The 27350-nt window shown below is 51.4% G+C and overlaps 1 protein-coding gene across 1 annotated transcript in view; it reads left to right on the top strand.

The window, feature by feature from the left end:
* Window positions 1-2059: 2059 nt before the first annotated feature.
* Window positions 2060-27350, top strand: part of LOC146869437 (E3 ubiquitin-protein ligase TRIM39-like) — a 343733-nt gene continuing 318442 nt past the window's right edge. Inside the window, exon 1 of the mRNA XM_085599841.1 lies at window positions 2060-2701. Within this exon, the coding sequence (XP_085455967.1) occupies window positions 2288-2701 (414 nt within the window). The 5' untranslated portion in view covers window positions 2060-2287. The remainder of the gene's footprint in view (window positions 2702-27350) is intronic.

Below are 27350 nucleotides of genomic sequence, written 5' to 3'. Positions count from 1 at the left end.
TCACTTGCACCTCTATCACCCATCCACGAACACTTCACGCACTGATTATACTTGGAAGCCTCCAGCCACAGACCTGCGCCACGGCCTTCTGGCTCCACAGTTCCATTCGCCGAGATGGGAAAGGCTGACGCAAAACAATCTAGACTCACCTTCGGGACCCGCGGAGCTGATAGATAGGACGAAGCATCTCAGGAAGCTGGGGAGCGCGACACGCAGACTGAAAATCAAGAGCCCCAAGATGGCAGCATTCGTGCTCTGCTCTTAGAAGTTAAATCAAGTCTCAAAACCATTGACGATAAAATTGACAACCTCTCCTCCCGCCTCGATCTGGTAAAACAACGCACGGACGCATGCCGGGAGCTGTCTGCTCTCGCTCTGAGGTCCGGTTTGATTTGGTGGCCTCATTCTGGAATCTTGCTCCACACGCTGATGTTGGGGTGGATGCCCTTTGAATGACTTCAGGTCCCCGCTTTCTGGCATTTCTGATATCTCTAAAATGGCCGCCCGCCTCCCTGGAACTTCTGGGTCAAGTGCAAGATCCCCTCCACTACTAAGGATTCCTCCCTCTCTCTAAAATGGCTGCCCCCTGCTCTTCTCTTGATTAACTGGGTAGATTGTTTCTTCCTCCTACCCCTTTACCCTATCCCCGTACCCTTCCTTGCTCCATTCACCTGTCCCCTATGTTCTTTAAATGCTTTTCTTGAAATGTATGTAATTTGTAACTGATGTAAAATTGTAACATTATTGTTCCTCATGTAATACGCTAGCTCCTATCCCCTCTCCCCTGAATCTCTCCCCTTGCCTGTTACACCGCCTAGCCCCTGTCCTTTTGTGCCCTTTGACTAAGCACTCCTTCTCCCCTTGTTGGGAAAAGATTCAATATTTATACTCTGGAGTCTCAGCGAACCCGCTGAGAGAGTCCACAGCGCCAAGGGAGCCACTCACAGCTGAGGTATGGTATGGCCCCCCTTGCCAAAGCACTCCCTCTCCCCTTTTTGGGGAAGGATCCAGTGTGTAGGCCTTGGAGTCTTAGAGACCCCTCTGAGAGAGTCCACTGTGTAAAGGGAACCTCTCGCAACAGAGATGGGGAAATGAACCACTTCCCTTAGGATCACAGCTTACTGGACTTTGGACGCAGCTTTGACTCGTCTACCGGCTTGTGTCCCCATCGCCCCCCCTCCTCTTTCCATGCTGTCTCTCACCCTCCCCTCCTCTTTCCCTCATTCGTTCTCTGTCTACTTCCCCTGCTCCTACCCCGCCTCCCCTGAATCTCTCCCCGTGCCTGCTTTTTCCCTTACGTATATGTGCGTATTGTTTATCTCGACCTTACAAGTAACTATGTTGCCGTGCTCTAAAACTATGCAACCTTTGTAACGATGTAGCCTGCAACTATGATCTTATACTCATGTAAAGCGCTCTGATACCTCCGGGTCTAGCCAGCACTATATAAAACCTTTAAAATAAATAAATAAATAAGTGGTATGTATTGTATTTGAAAAACAACATATTCACTGTATGGCAATGCAGAGTCCCATAAAATGGAGTTAATTGAATTATTTACGATTGTATTTTATATAAAATGTTGCCTGCAAAGAAAATGCTGGCTGAATAAGATGCTAACTTCAACCAGCGAATAAGATGCTGGATGAATAAGATGCTAACTTCAACCAGCGAATAAGATGCTGGATGAATAAGTAGCTAACTTCAGCCTCACAACGAGTGAGACATGAACTTTAGAAGCACTGAGAAGCCAAGACCTGAAATAAAAAATAATCAAATCTTGTAAAGCGGCTAAAAAGTCTTCCCCAACTCTCTGCAACTTTGCTGTCTCTACCTGTAATCTCCCCCTCCTCTTAGCCCCTCCCCCTACAGGTGACAAGGAATTATATTTCTTTTTTATACCACGGTTGTTGTACCCTAGTATTTCTTCACTCCTCGCCTCTTTAATATCCATTCTTCATGGTACGAGCCAATGGAGATTGCGCAGAGGTCTGTCCTATGTGAATAAGGTGGGGCAAGTTCATCCTGCCCTCTTCCTGTGCATTCTGCGCGCTACTTTATGCTTACATTTTCATATTTTGTTTAATTATATCTGTAAAATGGCGCGCCAGAGTAAAACACACAGCTTGATGAAAGCCTGGCAGGTTACAAGGGACAATCGGGGGGCCTGTGATTGTTAACACCCTAAGTGCCTCTGTGGGGCGTGGAGGGAGAAGCGAGAGCCCCGCCCACTTTACGGAACTACGAGAATCGAAACTGAACTCCGCTCTTCCTCCTCGGCAGGATCATGGCCGCTGCAAACCAGCTCCGGAGCCTGAAGGAGGAGGCCACGTGCTCCATATGTCTGGAGTATTTCACAGACCCTGTGTCCGTGGACTGTGGGCATGCCTTCTGTCTGTCCTGTATCACTCGGTGCTGGGAGGGGCTGCAGACAGACTTCCCCTGCCCTCAGTGCAGAGAAACTTTTCAAGTTAAGACCTTCCGACCTAACAGGCAGATGAGAAACATGGTGGAACTATTGAAACAGCTTCACACCCCGAGTGCGACCGTCCAGGGGGAGAATTGGTGCCAGGAACATGAAGAGAAACTGAAAGTGTTCTGTGAAGAGGATCAGATGCCGATCTGTGTGGTCTGTAGAGAGTCCAAGGATCACAAGGCTCACTCCGTGTTTCCCATAAAGGAGGCTGCCCAGGACTACAAGGTGAGTCTGCCGCAGCAGGTGCTTAGTAAGATCCGGCACTCATTTTGCTTTCATTTTGGAGGCTGCCCAGGACAACAAGGTGTGTGTGCCGCAGATCTGTGCTAGGGTTGGGGGCCTTACTGGGCACTTTTGATTAAAGGATGGGCAGCAAATTTAGAACAGAGGTTGGGCCCTCTAGAGCCGGAATGAAACGTTCTTAGGTCTCGCCTGACGAACGCAGCGCGAGATCTATTGTTGCTGACTTGCCTCGGAAGTGGGACAGGAGATGGGCACGCGCAGGGCTTTTGGCGATTGTAGTCTGTGGATGCGCTTGCAGCCACGCAGCGTGCACATCTGTCCCCCTTCCCTCGCAAGCCAGCATGCACTTTCGCTTGTTTCATTATTCTGATTAAAGTGCAGGTTAGGAAGAGGGCCCGGGGGCATCTCATGGCCTGGAGGGAAAGCAGGCTTCAGCGCCTGGCAGCTGGCACTGCCGTGCCTCAGGCGCACGCCCTGGTGCCTTTCCGGTCATCGGAAGGTCTCTCCTACCCGCCTGGAGACGCACAAGCAGTACTAGCGTAGGAACTTGTAATGGGACATGAGAAAGCCATGCCAAACAATTCACCTTTCAGACACCCACGAAAACCCGCCCAAAGCATAGAAATGCCCAAAATGACGAGATAAGGCTTCCAATACACAGCGGTCGGGCGCCTCTTTAAGGATCCGTGTCTGTTTGTGGGCGTGACACCCGAGCAGGGGTGTCGTCCCCTGTAGATCTGCGTGTGTTCACCTGTTGGGGTGTCGAAGATCCCGGGTGTGATTTCTGTCCGGGGACCTGTAGGCACCTCCGAGTTCTGTATCTTGTATATTGTGAGGGGTAGGCGTGCTCAGCTTGTGTTTTCTGGGCTGGGGGCGTGTCACTTCCGTCTATTACCTTTGTGACTGGGCCTGGCTCCTCCTGTGCTTCATTGGTTCTTGTGTGATTTACCAATCTGTTACACGCCTGTGGGTGTGGCCCAGAGCCCTGGGTGTGTCCTTTCACTCAGAGCGTGTGTGCCAGGTTTACAAGGGTGTGGGTGTGTTGCTGACCGTCTGGTTATTTTTGTTTGCTGTTTTTATAGCGCAAACTCGTTATTTTATTGGTAGGCGCAGGGAGATGAAGTGATTTGCCCCAAAACGCAGGATGTTGCCGAGGCTCGAATCCAGTTCCAACTATGGTAGCTCTGGCCATTACGCCACTGTCTCCCCCTCTTTTGTTTATAACGTCCCGCCCTGTTTATATGCGCAGATTTAACAAAGTGATTCCCATGTCAGTTAGTTGTGGTTTCTCCCACAACATATCTACAGCCCACGCTCAATATCCTGTACGCAGCAGTAGCGCATGCAGTTTGTCCTTTCCTACAGGATATGCTCACGCTCATTAACATGCCAACATTTCAGAAGAGCAAAGTGGCCTTGAATCGGGTTTCTGTCATGTATGGGCTTTGGAAGCGTGCTGCTGTAGGACTGGACATTTGAAACGCAAATGCACGTTTTTAGGTCGAGGACCGCCGGTCTGCCGAAGGCAGAACCGGAAGTCGGAGATTTAATGACTTGGAGAAGAGGGGCTTGAACCTGCCCCTCTTTTCCCCTGTTCTCCATTGGCTGGCCTCTTGAATGCTGGCCAGCCATTGGAGAAGAGGTCCCGTCACTCCGATCAGGCCCCGTCCTTTTCGGATCGGGGGGCGTGTTTTTTTCAGGAAGTCTAATTATCTCCTCCAGCCAATGGCAAGAGGAGATAACAGAAAAACACGCCCCCGAAAACGCCACTGCGTTTCTCCGAGGCATTTCTGCTTCGCCTCGGAGTCTTCCGGTGCCCTCGGCTTGTTACACTCGCTTTGTGTGAGCCTGCGTTATCATTAGTCCATCGTCTATGTTAATTCTTGTTTTAATATGTAGTATGTGCCTCTAACGTTACGTAACCTAGCCTCCAGAGATCTTTTGTAAGCGCCCATCCAGGCTCCTGGACATCAGACACGATGGGATATATTCATTGAAGTGCCCAGGCCTGCGGCTCATAGCTGTGTTTGTGTTCATTCTGGTTTTTACCCTGGCGTTAGTCCATTCTTGAGAGTGGAGGGGTGACTGAGAGATGTGTTGGCATGGTGCCACGATGGCCGCTCGCGGACCCAGCTCCGCGGGGCGGTGTCTGAAAAGGGCTGACATCTGCCTGTGTGCCACGGCCGAGGCCGTAGTGGGCAGTTCCTGAACCCAAAGACGCTTCTGCGCCGGGGCAAACAATAAAGACCGACTGGGAACGCTGCGGAGCCCCTGATTCCCTATGATTACCTCGCCCCTAGCCCGGCGTCAGGAGGACACTAACGAGTCCCTCAAAACCATGAACTGCACCCGCTTTACTAATAATGGCTACTGCATTGGGAAGTGGGCTCTTTGTGAAACACATGGCTCCCATCCTACCTCCTCCTCCTCCCTGTCATGTCTGTGATGCCCAAATGAAGGTGTCTCCTCTGCTTCATGTTCCCCTCCCCTGCGCCATTGCTCCAAGGCCCAAAGCGACACTGGCACAAGTGTGCAGTGAGCACTAATGCAAGCAAGGAAGGATCGGAAAAAAACTATATTTGGTGTTTAGTTGCCCCCCCATGCCTTTCGGAGCAGGGGAGCTCGGCACCTGCAGCTCAAATGACGCGTTCAGCTCTGTGAAGCAAGCGGTCTGCTCTTCCCACACCGCTGGATCATCACTCATAGGCCTGCAGCACCCAGAAGGCTTTCTGCTCCTTAGTCTAAAACAAGCATTTAAAACGGATGCAACGGATCAATAATCCATGAGTTTAGGAAACCTTCTGAGACATGCAACGGATCAATAATCCATGAGTTTAGGAAACCTTCTGAGACATGCAACGGATCAATAATCCATGAGTTTAGGAAACCTTCTGAGACATCCCAGAATGCCTGGGTGGGTGAACTGTGTGTGTTCTTGTCGGCACCAGCAATGAAAACTGACGAATATAAAACAATCTGGAGTTAGAAGATGCTGTTGATTCCCAGTTTGCAGTAGAACTAGGGGAGAAAGTGCTTTAACGGTGCTTCCTCCCTACACGACAGCAGTACTGCAACTTGTAAGAGGGAAAAAGCGCCCTTCAAGCATTACAGACAGCTGATGTAGTGGTATGTAGAGGTAGTAAGCTACAACTGTAAATTCATTTCTTTACAACTCCTGGTGGCTTCTGGACTACAGTGCGTGTGTGCGAACACACACACACATGTACATGTACATATATGTAAGTAGATCTCTATATTTTTACAACTCCTGGTGACTTCTGGACTACAGTGCGTGTGTGCGAACACACACACACACATGTACATGTACATATATGTAAGTAGATCACAATATTTTTGAAAACTATTATTTATTCAACTGCACGGGGACTTCCAGCCTCAGCCTGCTCTGGCCACATCCATGTAAACGTCTGCAGAAAGGCTCTGGTCTTACAGGTCAGACATCACCGGAGGGCAGGGGACACTCCACTGAGGCGGTACCGGGTTGTTTTCAACCCGCAGGTACTGTTCTGGGGAATAAAATATCCTCGTTACATTTAATGAAGCAAGTCAATGCCCCTGCATCGGGGTCTGCGGGGTGAAATCTTTCCGGCTGAAGGGACTGTAATTGTATTTGTATAGCGCTTACTACTCCGGATGAGGCGGTGAAGCGCTTTACTCCAGACATCTCCACCGACTAAAAGCTCTTCTCGCGGCACTCAAGTACTGCATGCAACATCTCTAGCGAATAAAAGCACTTCTCGTGGCACTGTCGGGCCCCTGGTTTCCCCCAGCACCCTTTAGCGACTAAAAGCCCTTCTCGTGGCACTCTCGTGCCCCTGGATTCCCCCAGCACTCTTTAGCGACTAAAAGCCCTTCTCGTGGCACTCTCGGGCCCCCGGTTTCCCCCAGCACCCTTTAGCGACTAAAAGCCCTTCTCGTGGCACTCTCGGGCCTGTGGAAATGTGGATTTTCCTGGTCAGTTATGTCCCCTATCTTGGACCCCAACGGTTCTATGTGCATGTCACAAGTACATGTATGTTCCCTCCAGTTCCAGTTATGAAGACGCAAATACATGTGCGTCCACCGTCAACATGTCCTCTGTCAGATCCGCCATGAATATGTCGGATATTCCATTCCTAAATATGAAAGGCCACCGGCTTTATATGGTTCACTTATGCCATTTTACAGTCCAAGGCAAGTAGGCCCTGATTCTGTCATCAAACTCCTTTTGCCTTCTGCCTCTGAAAGCTCCAGTCTGAGCCTGCATCTGTGACCATGAACTCTGTCTCATTCTCTGCGCGGCTCACGAAGCCTGACATCAGCCTATTCTCTGCCAAGAGCTGTATTTCACCTTCGAATTATCTGCTTCCCCCTCAGCCGATGCATTCCTGCCTAGTAGCTTAAGTAAACATTCTTCCAGTTACCAAGTAAGAGGCCCGGCTTCTCTGCCCTCATGCAAGTAATTCATAGCCCTGTCACCATGGAATATTCCCATCCCCTCGCATTCAGTGTAGACACTTAGACGCTTGTACACACACGCACAGTCAGTATAGAATAGATTCTGTCCGAGAGTCCTTCTTTATGGATAACATAGTTCTTTAAACATAGGATGTTAGATATGATTTGGGATTAGGTTGATCTGACCCCCAGACTTTTCGTCTCCACATGTAGAGCTAATGTCAAGTTTCCCTTCACCCCCTAGTTACACGTCAATTACACGTCATGCTGCTGCGCGCGCATCTATGTCAAGTATTATCTTATAGATCCACCTATGCATGATATCATAGCCAATCATGTGTCTTTTTACTCCTTGTAAACACCCATTTTCGGTTACGCAGGTACCACGTCAAGTTCCTTATCAATTATTACGCCTACTGTATTTGCTTCATTATAACGTATGTACTATAAAAGTTACTTCTTGTCAATAAAGTATGTACTTCACTTCCTGAACCCCGTGGTGATGGAACTTGAAGCATCCGATTATAATCGATTATTGGAATAAAGCCCATTCAGAAACTCTAATATCACGGATTCTGCCTCTCATTTTACTGAGCTATTTTATTAAGATTATGTATCAAATTCAGTCCCGGTAAGGGAATTTTTATTTACCACATGATGGCGCCCGAACAGGGACACTTTCTCATCTCACGCGCCGGCGGTGAGTTGTAGGCCCGGTCTCCTGCCACAGCTGGACGGACAATTACGCGTACCAGCAGGATTTCCTGTATCTCCCTCCGGTCAAGCGGGGGCGACTGAGACTACGATCAACACCCAGACGAGGCGGTGAGAAGTGCGAAGTATCCCGACCAGAGCCTAGCTGAGAGAGCAAGATCCGAGGTATATCGAGACCCACCAGTTCGAAGTCTAGCCCAGTTCCCGACGAGTCGAGTCGAGTCCAGTCCGGTTCAAGTTCAAGTTACTGAGGCCTTCCGTTTCCGAAGCTACCCGGTGAGTACCATTTCTGGGGAGGCATTTCTGACGTGCACATAGGTTGTGCCGGTCAAGACGGGTTTGGGTACACAAATCCGGTCTGCACTGTTTTAGCAGTGTATCTGTACTGTTTAGCAGTATATCAAGTATTCCGAAGTATCTAGTAAGTGTCAAGAATTAAGCATGGTGATTTAGTTATGCAGACGATCATCATTGTTGTTTCAGTTAAAGGTTTAATGTTTTAATGTTAAATGTGTTAAACGTCTTGCATATTGTGGTATGAATGGTTGTTCATTAGTGTGCTTTTTGTATTAAGTGTGTTCAAAATTAAGTATCGGATCAGTTGTCAATATGCCGCTTTTTTCGAAATTAAGACAGATCACTACTAGGAAAGGGGTACTTGAAGAAGCCGTCCCTATTCCTCCTAGGGATACTCCAGGGCACTTTATGTATCAGAAGCATGGCTTAGATGCCATATTATTTCTTGATTTATGGGTAGATTATACCAAGGGATTGCCGGAAAGTCAGAGGTGGCCCACAGCGGGAACCTGGGATGCAGAGTGCATCATGAAAGTCGAGGAAGAATTATGGAAGAGAAAAGTCAGACAGTCACAGAAAGACGCTGTTGAGTTATGGCGTAAAGAATCTCATAGACGTACAGAAAAAGCACGTAGACAGGAAGAGAAGAGTAAAGAAAGTTCAAATAAAGTTCAAGAAAATCTATTAATTGAGGAAGGTATCCGAGTGAAATCGGAACAAGTAGATAGACAAAGAAATGCCCTTATGAATGGTATGTATCCTCTTCTAGCCGAAGGATTACCTAAGGCTGCTCCAGAGATGCCAAAAGACTTGCCACCCCCATTATTTCCAATTAAGGTACATCCTAAAGGACATCCCAGAACCGCAGAAGATGTTTTTCTTTCCTCATATCTAGATGACGCAGCTCCCGAGTATGCTAACCCCGCACCACATAGACCGTCTGGCGGGGGGGTTCAACGTCAGGATCAGGTATCTGTCCCTGTGCAACAGCAAGTCCCGACACTAGCTTCGGCAAGCACATCTGTTTCCGCATCTGTCTCCACAGTCGATTCTACAGTGGTGTCCACACCTATAGTTGCTGTGTCACGTTCGACGAATCCTTTCACACCCGACGCCCCAGATGGGGCCATGGGAGGTGCTAGCAATACTTTTACGCCACCTAGAATAAATAAACTTGTTTTTCAAGAGTCAGCGCATTCACGTACACCCAAATTCGTAAGTGAACGTGCGCTTAAGGAACTTCTTATAGATTGTAGATATGACCCGGTGGTCGGTAAAGAGGACGAAATGGTCCTGGCATCATTACGTATCAGACGAGCCGCAGGGTATTTAGCGAGGTTACCAGGAATGACTGCGCATCTAGATAAAATATATCATTTTGTTCAAACAGGGCGAGATCCAGAATGTATTAACAGAGCTATGGAATTCCAGAAAGTAGAGATACAAGGGGAACTGCTACGTTTCCTCATAAACTGTGTGATCAGAAATCAAGACCGACCGGGGGTAGACCCGGATGCAATGCATATTCTTACAAAATGGAGCCAGAATATATCAGAAGGAAGACACGATAAGCAAAATTGTATAATAGCCATGTGCCGAAAGATCCGTAAAGAAATAGAACGGATACACGAAGAGAGATTACAGACCGACGAGTTCGAACAAAGCGAGGAAGAAGGGTCAGGACCACCCGCAGGACAGTTGGACACCATAGCCTATGTAGGTAGAGGAAGATCTTGTCATAGGGATCAGACTAGATGTCATATTGACTCAATACGTCCGATATGTCCAGATAATAACAGGAATTTCCAAATACCTATAATTAATATAAGGTCTAACGAGCATTCGTTCCAAACTGCTGACAAACTACTCCGAGAACGAAGGGGTTATCATTTTCTCGATTCTATGGATGAACAAGATTTAGCCAGGGCGGCTGTCCACTGGGTGGACAGTCCCGGAAAATATAGTGATGCTACAGTAGTACGCACATTTTTGAATCTCACCCCAGATGAACAGAGGTTGGCTGGGATTTATATGATTCAACAACTCATTATACTATATCGGAGTCAGCATTCGGACCCTGGTCCGTTACCTGACATATTGACTGAATTGCTTACAAATAAATGGAGAGGTCCAGGTACTGAACTAATTAAAGAAATTCTAATGTCAAGAAAACAGTATATTCTTTTTATATGCTCAGAGCATACCTCATTGCCCAGCAAGGAAAGAACAACGTATCACATGGATAGACAGAATCCCTTACGAGAAGTACACCCAATAAAAGGCGAGGGCGACGAGTTTAGGCGCGTATTTGTATATACGCCCATATCAAAAATAGAACTGTTAGAAATGAAGAAAGTGGTACCTAGTCATGACAAAGACCCAGCGGGTTTTCACCGAGAAATTAAAGACATGTTACTCATGGGAGAGTATACCTATCCCGACATTATGACGATATTAAAGGTGTTGATGCCTGCTGGCATTTATGAGAAACTCAAGGAAAAAGAGTGGGAGGTAGGAGACCAAAAGATAGAATGGTCAGTGTTAGAAGCGGAAGAAAAGGCCCGAACTGCAGGAGCAGGACTCGGGGATAAAACTAAAGCACTACCAGGTTTGCTAGTACAGGTACTGCCACGTTTATTAACTACGAAAAAGGAAGATTGGGGTACAATTTCAGCCTGTAAACAGAAGCAAGATGAAGACACTAGTGATTACTATGCCCGATTTGAAAAATGTTTTGGTATAAATAGTGGCATAAAAGCAAGTAGCGAATCATACCCGCATCTGTTTGTAACAAAATTAGTAGAAAATGCTCTGTCCCCGGTAAAGAATAGAGTATTAAAATTCGAGAGTACCTGGCAAGGTAACACTCCAACACAAATGTTACAAATGTTACAGTACCATCACAATAGAATTAAAGAGGAACAGGAACATGAACACAGACGCATGAAAGACACAAAAATGAAAATGCTAGTTGCCCAGACAGTACCAGCTGAAGGACATAAAAAGGGTATGACACATTCCGATTCAGCAGGACCGGTAAAAGGGACATGCAATTATTGTAAGAAGCCAGGTCATTACGTACACGATTGTCCAGTTTTAAAACATAATATTGCCATAGGTAAAACACAAGAAAGACCACGGCCACCCAGACAGGATCAGAATGAACAAGGAGCTATGCAGCATGCCCAGGCCATGCCAGCCGCACAACAGCCAATACAGTTTGTGCCAGCTGCACCACCGTTGCCTGCTGCTGCCACACAGACCACAACACGACAAATGTATCAGACTGCACAGTATGAATATCCTGAGTATCAGCGTTACGCATGAACTAGCCTAGAGAGGGAAGTTGACTTACCCCTTATCGAGATTCCTGTAGATCAAGAAGGACCTTATGTACATAGTGAATTATTAGGTCAAGATAGAAAATTCTTACTCGATACAGGGGCAAGTCGAACAACTATAAAACGTAGTGAAGTTCCAGGGGCACCCCTCTCAGGCTCTCAGAATATCTCCCTTGGTTTTTCAGGAAAACCTATTGTTAATGAAGTATCACAGCCTCTTCCACTTACGATAGGACCTTTGACACGAACTACAGATTTATTGCTTACTAAATCATGCCCAGAAAATCTGTTAGGAATTAAAACTCTGAAAGCCCTAGGAGCCATAATATGTTGTTCTCCGGAAGGAGTAAGGTTGTTTTTACGTGATTTTAAAGGTCACTATGTGTCTAGAGACATGGATCCCCGACTACAGACTTTACCTACACATCTATGGGCACAAGGCCCTACTGATGTTGGTTGCATGAATATTACACCATATCGAGTCACACTCAAGGCAGGAGTGGTGCTACCACGAATGCGACAATACAAGTTACCACCAGATGCTGTAGTGGCTTTACTACAAATCATTGACGAGCTAATTGCCCAAGGAGTAGTTGTAGAAACAGACTCCAATGTATGTAATTCACCGATAATTCCGATTCTTAAACGAACAGATCCTACAGCCCCGCCAGTATATCGATTGGTTATTGATCTGCGCGAGTTAAACAAATGCATTGTGCCACAATTCCCTGTGGTCCCAGATATCTCGTCATTATTGACAGCTATTGATTCCGAAGCAACATTCTTTACTGTAATTGATCTAAAAAATGCCTTTTTCAGCGTCCCAATAGATCCGGAAAGTCAATATTTGTTCGGATTCAGTTTAAATGGGCGTAGCTTTAAATTCTCACGCGCACCTCAAGGATTTACAGAAAGTCCCAGCATCTATAGCCAAGCACTGAAACGAGAACTTGACAGTATCCACATGCCAGTTAACACCGCTCTGCTTCAATACGTCGATGATCTGCTGATCACCGCAAGAAGCGAACCTGAATGTGAAAAAGCATCGCTGACAGTTTTACAATTCCTAGCCGAAAAGGGGCACAAGGTGTCCCCTTCTAAGCTGCAATTCTGTGTCCAGCGAGTTGTTTACCTTGGACACTCGCTGTCCAAGGAGGGAAGGCAGCTTACACCCGACCGCATTCAGTTAATAGCTAACATGCCAATACCCAAGACACAAAAGGAAGTACGAGCTTTCATAGGCCTCACGTCATATTGCAGGCAGTGGATCCCTCAGTACGCATTTCTAGCAAAACCACTCATTCAGTTAACCACACAGGAGGCAGCCACACCGACTGTTCTCCCTTGGACTCAGGAACACACACAAGCTTTTGAAAGCTTAAAGAAAGCTTTATGTCAAGCACCCGTTTTAGCAACGCCATGTTACAGAAAACAGTTTACACTCTTTGTTACAGAACGCGAAGGTGCTGCCTTGTCAGTACTCACACAGGAACAAGCAGGAGCACACAAACCATGTGCTTATTTTTCTAGTACATTAGATCCCGTAGCTCAGGCTTTGCCTGCATGCCTGAAATCAGTGGCAGCGACAGCTTTGGCAATCAGACAAAGCGATGCTATAGTGTTGGGACATCCATTGACAGTTCAAGTACCACACGCAGTAGAGGTTCTTGTGAATAGAACGCAAACACAACACCTGACCATAGCAAGACTTACAGGATATGAACTTACATTGTTTCAGCCACATATAGAAATCAGACGCTGTAACACATTGAATCCTGCCACACTTCTACCTGTAATAGGAACAGACCCACTAGCCCATGACTGTATTGAAGTTATTACGATAACAACGAAACCCAGACAAGACTTAACCGATGTCCCATTATCAGACCCAGACCTGACATTGTATGTAGACGGTTCATGCATGAGAACAAGTACAGGAGAGTTAGTGGCCGCTTACGCAGTCACAACAGATACTGAAGTCATTGAAACAAATCGTATAAATACTTTGTCAGCTCAAGCCGCAGAGCTCATCGCTCTGACACAAGCCTGTATTCAAGCCACGAATAAAAAAGTCAACATATACACTGACTCACGTTATGCATTCGGAGTTGTACACGACTTCGGCGTGCTGTGGCGAGAGAGAGGTTATTTAACTTCCCACGGTGCCCACATTCAGCACGGACCCCTCATTCATGCCTTATTAGATGCAATACATCTACCCACTGCAATATCAATTATGAAATGTAAGGCTCATACGAAGGTTACTGATATCATTTCCCAAGGCAATGATCTAGCCGACAGAACAGCTAAACAGACTGCTCAAACTCAAATCCCCGACGTGACAAAGACAATAGTCCCGACACATTGCATGACAGTTAAAGATCCTACTCTTGACGTAATTGACATACAGACACATGCTACACCAGATGAAATAAAGAAATGGACTGAATTAGGGGGGATCCAAACGGACCAAGGATGGATGATGAAGGAAAAGTCTGTATGGTTCCTTCCTGACTCAATGGTCCAAGTTATAGTCAACACTATACATAGTCCAGCGCATCTAGGAGAAAAAGCTATGCTAGACAGCATTCAACACATTTGGTTCAATAAACATTTACGAGCAGCAGCAAAACAAAAGGTCCGTACCTGTATGATCTGTTGTCAGTTTAACCCAGGAAAAAGCGTTCCCGTAGAACAGGGTGGATTTCATATTCCTAACCATCCTTTTGAAGTACTCCAGATGGACTATATCCAGATGGAACGATGTCGAGGATTCAAATATGTTCTTGTAGTTGTCTGCGCTCTGTCCCGTTGGACAGAGGCATACCCGGTTTCAGATTACACTGCCCCGACTACTGCCAAACAGTTGGTTCGAGAATTCTTCCCACGATACGGTTTACCACGTGCTGTTTACTCAGATAACGGCCAGCCGTTCTCATCCGAATTAATGAGACACGTTTCACTTCTGTTAGGATATCAGTGGAAATTCCACTGTGTCCGACACCCCGAGGCAGCAGGCCTCGTAGAAAGACATAACCAGATCCTGAAAATCAGAATGTCCAAAATATGCAGAGAAAAAGGTGTCGACTGGGTAGTAGCGCTACCCGTTGCACTCTTTTACATGAGAATGGTAGCACACTCTCGAACAGGGCTATCCCCGTATGAGGTGATCTTCGGCAGACCACCGAATATGTGGGGGACGCCTATACCTCGCAAAATAACTGATGTTGACTGTAATATGCTGACAGATTACTTGGCTTCCTTGATGTCTGCACTACAATCTTGTCGTTCACAGGTAGCTGCAGCTTTTCCCGACAACACCGAGGTGAAACCCCATGACGTTGTTCCGGGTGATTTGGTGTTTGTGAGGAATTTCGACCGAAAGACCCAGCTGGAGCCCAGGTGGAAAGCACCCAAGTTGGTCCTGTTGACCACGAGGACAGCCGTGAAGATCGAGGGCCGCAAGGGCTGGATTCATTCAAGCCACGTCAAGAAATTTCATGGACTATCCTCGGATATAGACATTGTGCCCTGCACTCCCTCACAGACTGATTCAGAACTTCCCTTTGTTGAACAAAATGACTCTAAGAACTATAAACTAAAGCTTAGGCCCAAACAGTCGAGCAATTTGATTGTTTAAGTCCTCTCCAAGGTGAAGCGGTTGAATTGTCTCTGACATGTATCCCTTGGACCTGAGTAGAGAAAATACCTGGAAAATGTTGAAACGACAGGCGTATTGTAAATCACTGCGTAGCCATTGTATGGGGACATTATTAATTCTGTTTTTATTGAGTCTTTTAATAATTATTACGAGTATGTTGTTGCACATATATTACCCTATTTCTAGACATGTTTATAATGTTACTACTGAACATTCTTTTAGTGACTTACCTCCGCATGAATTATCTTATAGACTTGCGCTGCGCAATAACACATTCATTAGTATGTTACATCATTCCCATCAGACTAGTAATGCCACCAATTGTTGGGTGTGTGGCCGACTCCCTCCCTATCAGAATTATGAAGGAGTCCTGCCTTTCTTTCCACATCCATTCACACATAATGGCTCCTGTGGAGCATGGTTTAGTTTAATCAATTCCATAGACTCAGACACAGCAGTTTACCAAGATCATTGGATATGGGGAAACCTGAACCTAGTCTTACTCAAGGTCTGCTACCCTGACAAGGAGGGTCGCCCCAAAAGAACAGGAACTGATCTAGAAAATGAAGTATATGGATTAGGTAATTTTACACCTAATCTCATGATTCTAAATGTCGTATCCGAAGTTGAACTAGTCTTGCCCACCATGTCAGTATTCCCAGCGAAGGGTGAATTGTGTGTAAGAAAGGTTGGTTCCATACCTATGGGCCATAGTAAATGCAATACTATAGTAGAATTCCGTGATCAAGGCAAATCTTCATTTAGAGCTTCTCGCCACTCCTACTTCATATGTGGTCAGACTGCATATATGCGTCTACCTCCAGATTGGGATGGTACCTGCTACATTGCATTCCTTTTGCCACCTGTTTTTCTAGCTCCTCCTGATTACTACAGAAATATTCATTTAGTACACAACAGAAAGCGGAGAGATCTCCCCATTGTCGATTACACTGAAACGGCATGGGACAAGTATGTAGATTTTAATAAAGGCATCTTTCCCTATATAGGTACTGTTACTAATAGTAAGCTGATACGTAGATTAACCAGAACCCTTGAAGCAGTAGTGAATGAGACTATTTCCGCCTTAGGCAATTTAACAGAAGAGCAGTCTGCTATACGGATTGTTGTGCTTCAAAATCGTCTTGTCCTTGACGTCATCCTGGCTGATAGGGGCGGAGCTTGTAGGGTCATCGGATCAAGTTGCTGCGTATTCATACCAGAAAATTCGCCATCTGTATATAAAGCCATCACTCGCCTTCATAAGATTGTAAACCAGATACACCAGAACCCAGGCACTTGGACTTGGTCCAGTTGGTTTTGGAGTGTGATATCAGCCTGGGGATGGAGAGTTTTATCCTTCCTAGGTATTGGCTTTCTCATACTATTCAGTTGCTGTCTATGTCTACAATGTGGACCAGCGATTTGTGGTCTGTGTGCCACATCGTGTATTCCACCACCAAGATTTCATTCAAGATCCCGGAAGAAGAAAGAAGAACAAATGATGCTATATGAACAGATCGATGGATTGATGAAGATCGATATCTCTTGAAGGGCAAGTAGGGGGACAAGGAGGGAATGTGGAAATGTGGATTTTCCTGGTCAGTTATGTCCCCTATCTTGGACCCCAACGGTTCTATGTGCATGTCACAAGTACATGTATGTTCCCTCCAGTTCCAGTTATGAAGACGCAAATACATGTGCGTCCACCGTCAACATGTCCTCTGTCAGATCCGCCATGAATATGTCGGATATTCCATTCCTAAATATGAAAGGCCACCGGCTTTATATGGTTCACTTATGCCATTTTACAGTCCAAGGCAAGTAGGCCCTGATTCTGTCATCAAACTCCTTTTGCCTTCTGCCTCTGAAAGCTCCAGTCTGAGCCTGCATCTGTGACCATGAACTCTGTCTCATTCTCTGCGCGGCTCACGAAGCCTGACATCAGCCTATTCTCTGCCAAGAGCTGTATTTCACCTTCGAATTATCTGCTTCCCCCTCAGCCGATGCATTCCTGCCTAGTAGCTTAAGTAAAGATTCTTCCAGTTACCAAGTAAGAGGCCCGGCTTCTCTGCCCTCATGCAAGTAATTCATAGCCCTGTCACCATGGAATATTCCCATCCCCTCGCATTCAGTGTAGACACTTAGACGCTTGTACACACACGCACAGTCAGTATAGAATAGATTCTGTCCGAGAGTCCTTCTTTATGGATAACATAGTTCTTTAAACATAGGATGTTAGATATGATTTGGGATTAGGTTGATCTGACCCCCAGACTTTTCGTCTCCACATGTAGAGCTAATGTCAAGTTTCCCTTCACCCCCTAGTTACACGTCAATTACACGTCATGCTGCTGCGCGCGCATCTATGTCAAGTATTATCTTATAGATCCACCTATGCATGATATCATAGCCAATCATGTGTCTTTTTACTCCTTGTAAACACCCATTTTCGGTTACGCAGGTACCACGTCAAGTTCCTTATCAATTATTACGCCTACTGTATTTGCTTCATTATAACGTATGTACTATAAAAGTTACTTCTTGTCAATAAAGTATGTACTTCACTTCCTGAACCCCGTGGTGATGGAACTTGAAGCATCCGATTATAATCGATTATTGGAATAAAGCCCATTCAGAAACTCTAATATCACGGATTCTGCCTCTCATTTTACTGAGCTATTTTATTAAGATTATGTATCAAATTCAGTCCCGGTAAGGGAATTTTTATTTACCACATGACCCTGGATTCCCCCAGCACCCTTTAGCGACTAAAAGCCCTTCTCGTGGCACTCTCGGGCCCCTGGTTTCCCCCAGCACCCTTTAGCGACTAAAAGCCCTTCTCGTGGCACTCTCGGGCCCCTGGTTTCCCCCAGCACCCTTTAGCGACTAAAAGCCCTTCTCGTGGCACTCTCGGGCCCCTGGTTTCCCCCAGCACCCTTTAGCGACTAAAAGCCCTTCTCGTGGCACTCTCTGGCCCCTGGCTTCCCCCAGCATCCTCTAGTGACTAAAAGCCCTTCTCGTGGCACTCTCGGGCCCCTGGTTTCCCCCAGCACCCTTTAGCGACTGAAAGCCCTTCTCGTGGCACTCTCGGGCCCCTGGCTTCCCCCAGCATCCTCTAGCGACTAAAAGCCCTTCTCGTGGCACTCTCGGGCCCCTGGTTTCCCCCAGCACCCTTTAGCGACTAAAAGCCCTTCTCGTGGCACTCTCGGGCCCCTGGCTTCCCCCAGCATCCTGTAGCGACTAAAAGCCCTTCTCGTGGCACTCTCGGGCCCCTGGTTTCCCCCAGCACCCTTTAGCGACTAAAAGCCCTTCTCGTGGCACTCTCGGGCCCCTGGTTTCCCCCAGCACCCTTTAGCGACTAAAAGCCCTTCTCGTGGCACTCTCGGGCCCCTGACTTCCCCCAGCATCCTCTAGCGACTAAAAGCCCTTCTCGTGGCACTCTCGGGCCCCTGGTTTCCCCCAGCACCCTTTAGTGACTAAAAGCCCTTCTCGTGGCACTCTCGGGCCCCTGGTTTCCCCCAGCACCCTCTAGCGACTAAAAGCCCTTCTCGTGGCACTCTCGGGCCCCTGGATTCCCCCAGCATCCTCTAGTGACTAAAAGCCCTTCTCGTGGCACTCTCGGACCCCTGGCTTCCCCCAGCACCCTCTAGCGACTAAAATCCCTTCTCGTGGCACTCTCGGGCCCCTGGTTTCCCCCAGCACCCTCTAGCGACTAAAAGCCCTTCTCGTGGCACTCTCGGGCCCCTGGTTTCCCCCAGCACCCTCTAGCGACTAAAAGCCCTTCTCGTGGCACTCTCGGGCCCCTGCCTTCCCCCAGCATCCTCTAGCGACTAAAAGCCCTTCTCGTGGCACTCTCGGGCCCCTGGCTTCCCCCAGCATCCTCTAGCGACTAAAAGCCCTTCTCGTGGCACTCTCGGGCCCCTGGCTTCCCCCAGCATCCTCTAGCGACTAAAAGCCCTTCTCGTGGTACTCTCGGGCCCCTGGATTCCCCCAGCACCCTCTAGCGACTAAAAGCCCTTCTCGTGGCACTCTCGGGCCCCTGGCTTCCCCCAGCATCCTCTAGCGACTAAAAGCCCTTCTCGTGGCACTCTCGGGCCTCTGGCTTCCCCCAGCATCCTCTAGCGACTAAAAGCCCTTCTCGTGGCACTCTCGGGCCCCTGGTTTCCCCCAGCACCCTCTAGCGACTAAAGGCCCTTCTCGTGGCACTCTTGGGCCCCTGGTTTCCCCCAGCACCCTCTAGCGACTAAAAGCCCTTCTCGTGGCACTCTCGGGCCCCTGGATTCCCCCAGCATCCTCTAGTGACTAAAAGCCCTTCTCGTGGCACTCTCGGACCCCTGGCTTCCCCCAGCACCCTCTAGCGACTAAAATCCCTTCTCGTGGCACTCTCGGGCCCCTGGTTTCCCCCAGCACCCTCTAGCGACTAAAAGCCCTTCTCGTGGCACTCTCGGGCCCCTGGTTTCCCCCAGCACCCTCTAGCGACTAAAAGCCCTTCTTGTGGCACTCTCGGGCCCCTGGTTTCCCCCAGCACCCTTTAGCGACTAAAAGCCCTTCTCGTGGCACTCTCGGGCCCCTGGCTTCCCCCAGCATCCTCTAGCGACTAAAAGCCCTTCTCGTGGCACTCTCGGGCCCCTGGATTCCCCCAGCACCCTTTAGAGACTAAAAGCCCTTCTCGTGGCACTCTCGGGCCCCTGGCTTCCCCCAGCAACCTCTAGCGACTAAAAGCCCTTCTCGTGGCACTCTCGGGCCCCTGGATTCCCCCAGCACCCTTTAGCGACTAAAAGCCCTTCTCGTGGCACTCTCGGGCCCCTGGTTTCCCCAGCACCCTCTAGCGACTAAAAGCCCTTCTCGTGGCACTCTCGGGCCCCTGGTTTCCCCCAGCACCCTCTAGCGACTAAAAGCCCTTCTCGTGGCACTCTTGGGCCCCTGGATTCCCCCAGCACCCTCTAGCGACTAAAAGCCCTTCTCGTGGCACTCTCGGGCCCCTGGCTTCCCCCAGCATCCTCTAGCGACTAAAAGCCCTTCTCGTGGCACTCTCGGGCCCCTGGCTTCCCCCAGCATCCTCTAGCGACTAAAAGCCCTTCTCGTGGCACTCTCGGGCCCCTGGATTCCCCCAGCACCCTCTAGCGACTAAAAGCCCTTCTCGTGGCACTCTCGGGCCCCTGGTTTCCCCCAGCACCCTCTAGCGACTAAAAGCCCTTCTCGTGGCACTCTCGGGCCCCTGGATTCCCCCAGCTCCTCTAGCGACTAAAAGCCCTTCTCGTGGCACTCTCGGGCCCCTGGTTTCCCCCAGCACCCTCTAGCGACTAAAAGCCCTTCTCGTGGCACTCTCGGACCCCTGGCTTCCCCCAGCATCCTCTAGCGACTAAAAGCCCTTCTCGTGGCACTCTTGGGCCCCTGGATTCCCCCAGCATCCTCTAGCGACTAAAAGCCCTTCTCGTGGCACTCTCGGGCCTCTGGTTTCCCCCAGCATCCTTTAGCGACTAAAAGCCCTTCTCGTGGCACTCTCGGGCCCCTGGCTTCCCCCAGCATCCTCTAGCGACTAAAAGCCCTTCTCGTGGCACTCTCGGGCCCCTGGTTTCCCCCAGCACCCTTTAGCGACTGAAAGCCCTTCTCGTGGCACTCTCGGGCCCCTGGCTTCCCCCAGCATCCTCTAGCGACTAAAAGCCCTTCTCGTGGCACTCTCGGGCCCCTGGTTTCCCCCAGCACCCTTTAGCGACTAAAAGCCCTTCTCGTGGCACTCTCGGGCCCCTGGCTTCCCCCAGCATCCTGTAGCGACTAAAAGCCCTTCTCGTGGCACTCTCGGGCCCCTGGTTTCCCCCAGCACCCTTTAGCGACTAAAAGCCCTTCTCGTGGCACTCTCGGGCCCCTGGCTTCCCCCAGCATCCTCTAGCGACTAAAAGCCCTTCTCGTGGCACTCTCGGGCCCCTGGTTTCCCCCAGCACCCTTTAGTGACTAAAAGCCCTTCTCGTGGCACTCTCGGGCCCCTGGTGTCCCCCAGCCTCCTCTAGCGACTAAAAGCCCTTCTCGTGGCACTCTCGGGCCCCTGGTTTCCCCCAGCACCCTCTAGCGACTAAAAGCCCTTCTCGTGGCACTCTCGGGCCCCTGGTTTCCCCAGCACCCTCTAACGACTAAAAGCCCTTCTCGTGGCACTCTCGGGCCCCTGGTTTCCCCCAGCACCCTTTAGCGACTAAAAGCCCTTCTCGTGGCTCTCTCGGGCCCCTGGCTTCCCCCAGCATCCTCTAGCGACTAAAAGCCCTTCTCGTGGCACTCTCGGGCCCCTGGTTTCCCCCAGCACCCTCTAGCGACTAAAAGCCCTTCTCGTGGCACTCTCGGGCCCCTGGTTTCCCCCCGCACCCTCTAGCGACTAAAAGCCCTTCTCGTGGCACTCTCGGGCCCCTGGTTTCCCCCAGCACCCTCTAGCGACTAAAGGCCCTTCTCGTGGCACTCTCGGGCCCCTGGTATCCCCCAGCACCGCCCTTCTCGTGGCACTCTCGGGCCCCTGGCTTCCCCCAGCATCTTCTAGTGACTAAAAGCCCTTCTCGTGGCACTCTCGGGCCCCTGGTTTCCCCCAGCACCCTCTAGCGACTAAAAGCCCTTCTCGTGGCACTCTCGGGCCCCTGGTTTCCCCCAACACCCTCTAGCGACTAAAAGCCCTTCTCGTGGCACTCTCGGGCCCCTGCCTTCCCCCAGCATCCTCTAGCGACTAAAAGCCCTTCTCGTGGCACTCTCGGGCCCCTGGCTTCCCCCAGCATCCTCTAGCGACTAAAAGCCCTTCTCGTGGCACTCTCGGGCCCCTGGCTTCCCCCAGCATCCTCTAGCGACTAAAAGCCCTTCTCGTGGTACTCTCGGGCCCCTGGATTCCCCCAGCACCCTCTAGCGACTAAAAGCCCTTCTCGTGGCACTCTCGGGCCCCTGGCTTCCCCCAGCATCCTCTAGCGACTAAAAGCCCTTCTCGTGGCACTCTCGGGCCTCTGGCTTCCCCCAGCATCCTCTAGCGACTAAAAGCCCTTCTCGTGGCACTCTCGGGCCCCTGGTTTCCCCCAGCACCCTCTAGCGACTAAAGGCCCTTCTCGTGGCACTCTCGGGCCCCTGGTTTCCCCCAGCACCCTCTAGCGACTAAAAGCCCTTCTCGTGGCACTCTTGGGCCCCTGGATTCGCCCAGCATCCTCTAGCGACTAAAAGCCCTTCTCGTGGCACTCTCGGGCCCCTGGTTTCCCTCAGCACCCTCTAGCGACTAAAAGCCCTTCTCGTGGCACTCTCGGACCCCTGGCTTCCCCCAGCACCCTCTAGCGACTAAAATCCCTTCTCGTGGCACTCTCGGGCCCCTGGTTTCCCCCAGCACCCTCTAGCGACTAAAAGCCCTTCTCGTGGCACTCTCGGGCCCCTGGTTTCCCCCAGCACCCTCTAGTGACTAAAAGCCCTTCTTGTGGCACTCTCGGGCCCCTGGTTTCCCCCAGCACCCTTTAGCGACTAAAAGCCCTTCTCGTGGCACTCTCGGGCCCCTGGCTTCCCCCAGCATCCTCTAGCGACTAAAAGCCCTTCTCGTGGCACTCTCGGGCCCCTGGATTCCCCCAGCACCCTTTAGCGACTAAAAGCCCTTCTCGTGGCACTCTCGGGCCCCTGGTTTCCCCAGCACCCTCTAGCGACTAAAAGCCCTTCTCGTGGCACTCTCGGGCCCCTGGTTTCCCCCAGCACCCTCTAGCGACTAAAAGCCCTTCTCGTGGCACTCTCGGGCCCCTGGATTCCCCCAGCACCCTCTAGCGACTAAAAGCCCTTCTCGTGGCACTCTCGGGCCCCTGGCTTCCCCCAGCATCCTCTAGCGACTAAAAGCCCTTCTCGTGGCACTCTCGGGCCCCTGGCTTCCCCCAGCATCCTCTAGCGACTAAAAGCCCTTCTCGTGGCACTCTCGGGCCCCTGACTTCCCCCAGCATCCTCTAGCGACTAAAAGCCCTTCTCGTGGCACTCTCGGGCCCCTGCCTTCCCCCAGCACCCTCTAGCGACTAAAGGCCCTTCTCGTGGCACTCTCGGGCCCCTGGTATCCCCCAGCACCGCCCTTCTCGTGGCACTCTCGGGCCCCTGGCTTCCCCCAGCATCTTCTAGTGACTAAAAGCCCTTCTCGTGGCACTCTCGGGCCCCTGGTTTCCCCCAGCACCCTCTAGCGACTAAAAGCCCTTCTCGTGGCACTCTCGGGCCCCTGGTTTCCCCCAGCACCCTCTAGCGACTAAAAGCCCTTCTCGTGGCACTCTCGGGCCCCTGCCTTCCCCCAGCATCCTCTAGCGACTAAAAGCCCTTCTCGTGGCACTCTCGAGCCCCTGGCTTCCCCCAGCATCCTCTAGCGACTAAAAGCCCTTCTCGTGGCACTCTCGGGCCCCTGGCTTCCCCCAGCATCCTCTAGCGACTAAAAGCCCTTCTCGTGGTACTCTCGGGCCCCTGGATTCCCCCAGCACCCTCTAGCGACTAAAAGCCCTTCTCGTGGCACTCTCGGGCCCCTGGCTTCCCCCAGCATCCTCTAGCGACTAAAAGCCCTTCTCGTGGCACTCTCGGGCCTCTGGCTTCCCCCAGCATCCTCTAGCGACTAAAAGCCCTTCTCGTGGCACTCTCGGGCCCCTGGTTTCCCCCAGCACCCTCTAGCGACTAAAGGCCCTTCTCGTGGCACTCTCGGGCCCCTGGTTTCCCCCAGCACCCTCTAGTGACTAAAAGCCCTTCTCGTGGCACTCTCGGGCCCCTGGATTCCCCCAGCATCCTCTAGCGACTAAAAGCCCTTCTCGTGGCACTCTCGGGCCCCTGGTTTCCCCCAGCACCCTCTAGCGACTAAAAGCCCTTCTCGTGGCACTCTCGGACCCCTGGCTTCCCCCAGCACCCTCTAGCGACTAAAATCCCTTCTCGTGGCACTCTCGGGCCCCTGGTTTCCCCCAGCACCTCTAGCGACTAAAAGCCCTTCTCGTGGCACTCTCGGGCCCCTGGTTTCCCCCAGCACCCTCTAGTGACTAAAAGCCCTTCTTGTGGCACTCTCGGGCCCCTGGTTTCCCCCAGCACCCTTTAGCGACTAAAAGCCCTTCTCGTGGCACTCTCGGGCCCCTGGCTTCCCCCAGCATCCTCTAGCGACTAAAAGCCCTTCTCGTGGCACTCTCGGGCCCCTGGATTCCCCCAGCACCCTTTAGCGACTAAAAGCCCTTCTCGTGGCACTCTCGGGCCCCTGGTTTCCCCAGCACCCTCTAGCGACTAAAAGCCCTTCTCGTGGCACTCTCGGGCCCCTGGTTTCCCCCAGCACCCTCTAGCGACTAAAAGCCCTTCTCGTGGCACTCTCGGGCCCCTGGATTCCCCCAGCACCCTCTAGCGACTAAAAGCCCTTCTCGTGGCACTCTCGGGCCCCTGGCTTCCCCCAGCATCCTCTAGCGACTAAAAGCCCTTCTCGTGGCACTCTCGGGCCCCTGGCTTCCCCCAGCATCCTCTAGCGACTAAAAGCCCTTCTCGTGGCACTCTCGGGCCCCTGGCTTCCCCCAGCATCCTCTAGCGACTAAAAGCCCTTCTCGTGGCACTCTCGGGCCCCTGGATTCCCCCAGCACCCTCTAGCGACTAAAAGCCCTTCTCGTGGCACTCTCGGGCCCCTGGTTTCCCCCAGCACCCCCTAGCGACTAAAAGCCCTTCTCGTGGCATTCTCGGGCCCCTGGATTCCCCCAGCTCCTCTAGCGACTAAAAGCCCTTCTCGTGGCACTCTCGGGCCCCTGGTTTCCCCCAGCACCCTCTAGCGACTAAAAGCCCTTCTCGTGGCACTCTCGGACCCCTGGCTTCCCCCAGCATCCTCTAGCGACTAAAAGCCCTTCTCGTGGCACTCTCGGGCCCCTGGATTCCCCCAGCATCCTCTAGCGACTAAAAGCCCTTCTCGTGGCACTCTCGGGCCTCTGGTTTCCCCCAGCATCCTTTAGCGACTAAAAGCCCTTCTCGTGGCACTCTCGGGCCCCTGGCTTCCCCCAGCATCCTCTAGCGACTAAAAGCCCTTCTCGTGGCACTCTCGGGCCCCTGGTTTCCCCCAGCACCCTTTAGCGACTAAAAGCCCTTCTCGTGGCACTCTCGGGCCCCTGGCTTTCCCCAGCATCCTCTAGCGACTAAAAACCCTTCTCGTGGCACTCTCGGGCCCCTGGCTTCCCCCAGCATCCTCTAGCGACTAAAAGTCCTTCTCGTGGCACTCTCGACCCCCTGGTTTCCCCCAGCACCCTCTAGCGACTAAAAGCCCTTCTCGTGGCACTCTCGGGCCCCTGGTTTCCCCCAGCACCCTCTAGCGACTAAAAGCCCTTCTCGTGACACTCTCGGGCCCCTGGTTTCCCCCAGCACCCTCTAGCGACTAAAAGCCCTTCTCGTGGCACTCTCGGGCCCCTGGCTTCCCCCAGCATCCTCTAGCGACTAAAAGCCCTTCTCGTGGCACTCTCGGGCCCCTGGCTTCCCCCAGCATCCTCTAGCGACTAAAAGCCCTTCTCGTGGCACTCTCGGGCCCCTGGATTCCACCAGCAGCCTCTAGCGACTAAAAGCCCTTCTCGTGGCACTCTTGGGCCCCTGGTTTCCCCCAGCATCCTCTAGCGACTAAAAGCCCTTCTCGTGGCACTCTCGGGCCCCTGGCTTCCCCCAGCATCCTCTAGCGACTAAAAGCCCTTCTCGTGGCACTCTCGGGCCCCTGGTTTCCCCCAGCACCCTTTAGCGACTAAAAGCCCTTCTCGTGGCACTCTCGGGCCCCTGGCTTCCCCCAGCATCCTCTAGCGACTAAAAGCCCTTCTCGTGGCACTCTCGGGCCCCTGGCTTCCCCCAGCATCCTCTAGCGACTAAAAGCCCTTCTCGTGGCACTCTCGGGCCCCTGGCTTCCCCCAGCATCCTCTAGCGGCTAAAAGCCCTTCTCGTGGCACTCTTGGGCCCCTGGCTTCCCCCAGCACCCTCTAGCGACTAAAAGCCCTTCTCGTGGCACTCTCGGGCCCCTGGTTTCCCCCAGCACCCTTTAGCGACTAAAAGCCCTTCTCGTGGCACTCTCGGGCCTCTGGCTTCCCCCAGCATCCTCTAGCGACTAAAAGCCCTTCTCGTGGCACTCTCGGGCCCCTGGCTTCCCCCAGCATCCTCTAGCGACTAAAAGCCCTTCTCGTGGCACTCTCGGGCCCCTGGTTTCCCCCAGCACCCTCTAGCGACTAAAAGCCCTTCTCGTGGCACTCTCGGGCCCCTGGTTTCCCCCAGCACCCTCTAGCGACTAAAAGCCCTTCTCGTGGCACTCTCGGGCCCCTGGTTTCCCCCAGCACCCTCTAGCGACTAAAAGCCCTTCTCGTGGCACTCTCGGGCCCCTGGTATCCCCCAGCACCGCCCTTCTCGTGGCACTCTCGGGCCCCTGGTTTCCCCCAGCACCCTCTAGCGACTAAAAGCCCTTCTCGTGGCACTCTCGGGCCCCTGGTTTCCCCCAGCACCCTCTAGCGACTAAAAGCCCTTCTCGTGGCACTCTCGGGCCCCTGGTATCCCCCAGCACCGCCCTTCTCGTGGCACTCTCGGGCCCCTGGTTTCCCCCAGCACCCTATAGCGACTAAAAGCCCTTCTCGTGGCACTCTCGGGCCTCTGGCTTCCCCCAGCATCCTCTAGCGACTAAAAGCCCTTCTCGTGGCACTCTCGGGCCCCTGGCTTCCCCCAGCATCCTCTAGCGACTAAAAGCCCTTCTCTTGGCACTCTCGGGCCCCTGGCTTCCCCCAGCATCCTCTAGCGACTAAAAGCCCTTCTCGTGGCACTCTCGGGCCCCTGGCTTCCCCCAGCATCCTCTAGCGACTAAAAGCCCTTCTCGTGGCACTCTCGGGCCCCTGGATTCCCCCAGCATCCTCTGTCGACTAAAAGCCCTTCTCGTGGCACTCTCGGGCCCCTGGCTTCCCCCAGCATCCTCTAGCTAGCATGCACACGCCGGTGCTGGGAGGTGAAGACGTGTAAGGGCCGATCAGTGCAGCACTAATAGTGTGTTGTTGTTTTTTCAAGCAGCTTCGAGGCATTCAAAGTTTGAAGGAATACCGGCTCCGTCAGTTATAACAAGCATTTACAATGCAACGGTCTTGGCATTGTTAAAGTTAGAGCTATTGGCATTGCTCATGACATTATTTTTGTTTATGTTTTTGTTTTTAAAACATTTAAAGAAACTGCATTGCCATGA

Source organism: Triturus cristatus, chromosome 1_1, assembly GCF_964204655.1.
Source record: "Triturus cristatus chromosome 1_1, aTriCri1.1, whole genome shotgun sequence".
NCBI classification, from domain to species: Eukaryota; Metazoa; Chordata; class Amphibia; order Caudata; family Salamandridae; genus Triturus; species Triturus cristatus.
Note: the sequence above shows the minus strand (reverse complement) of the source record. Positions and strands in the feature narration are given on the sequence as shown.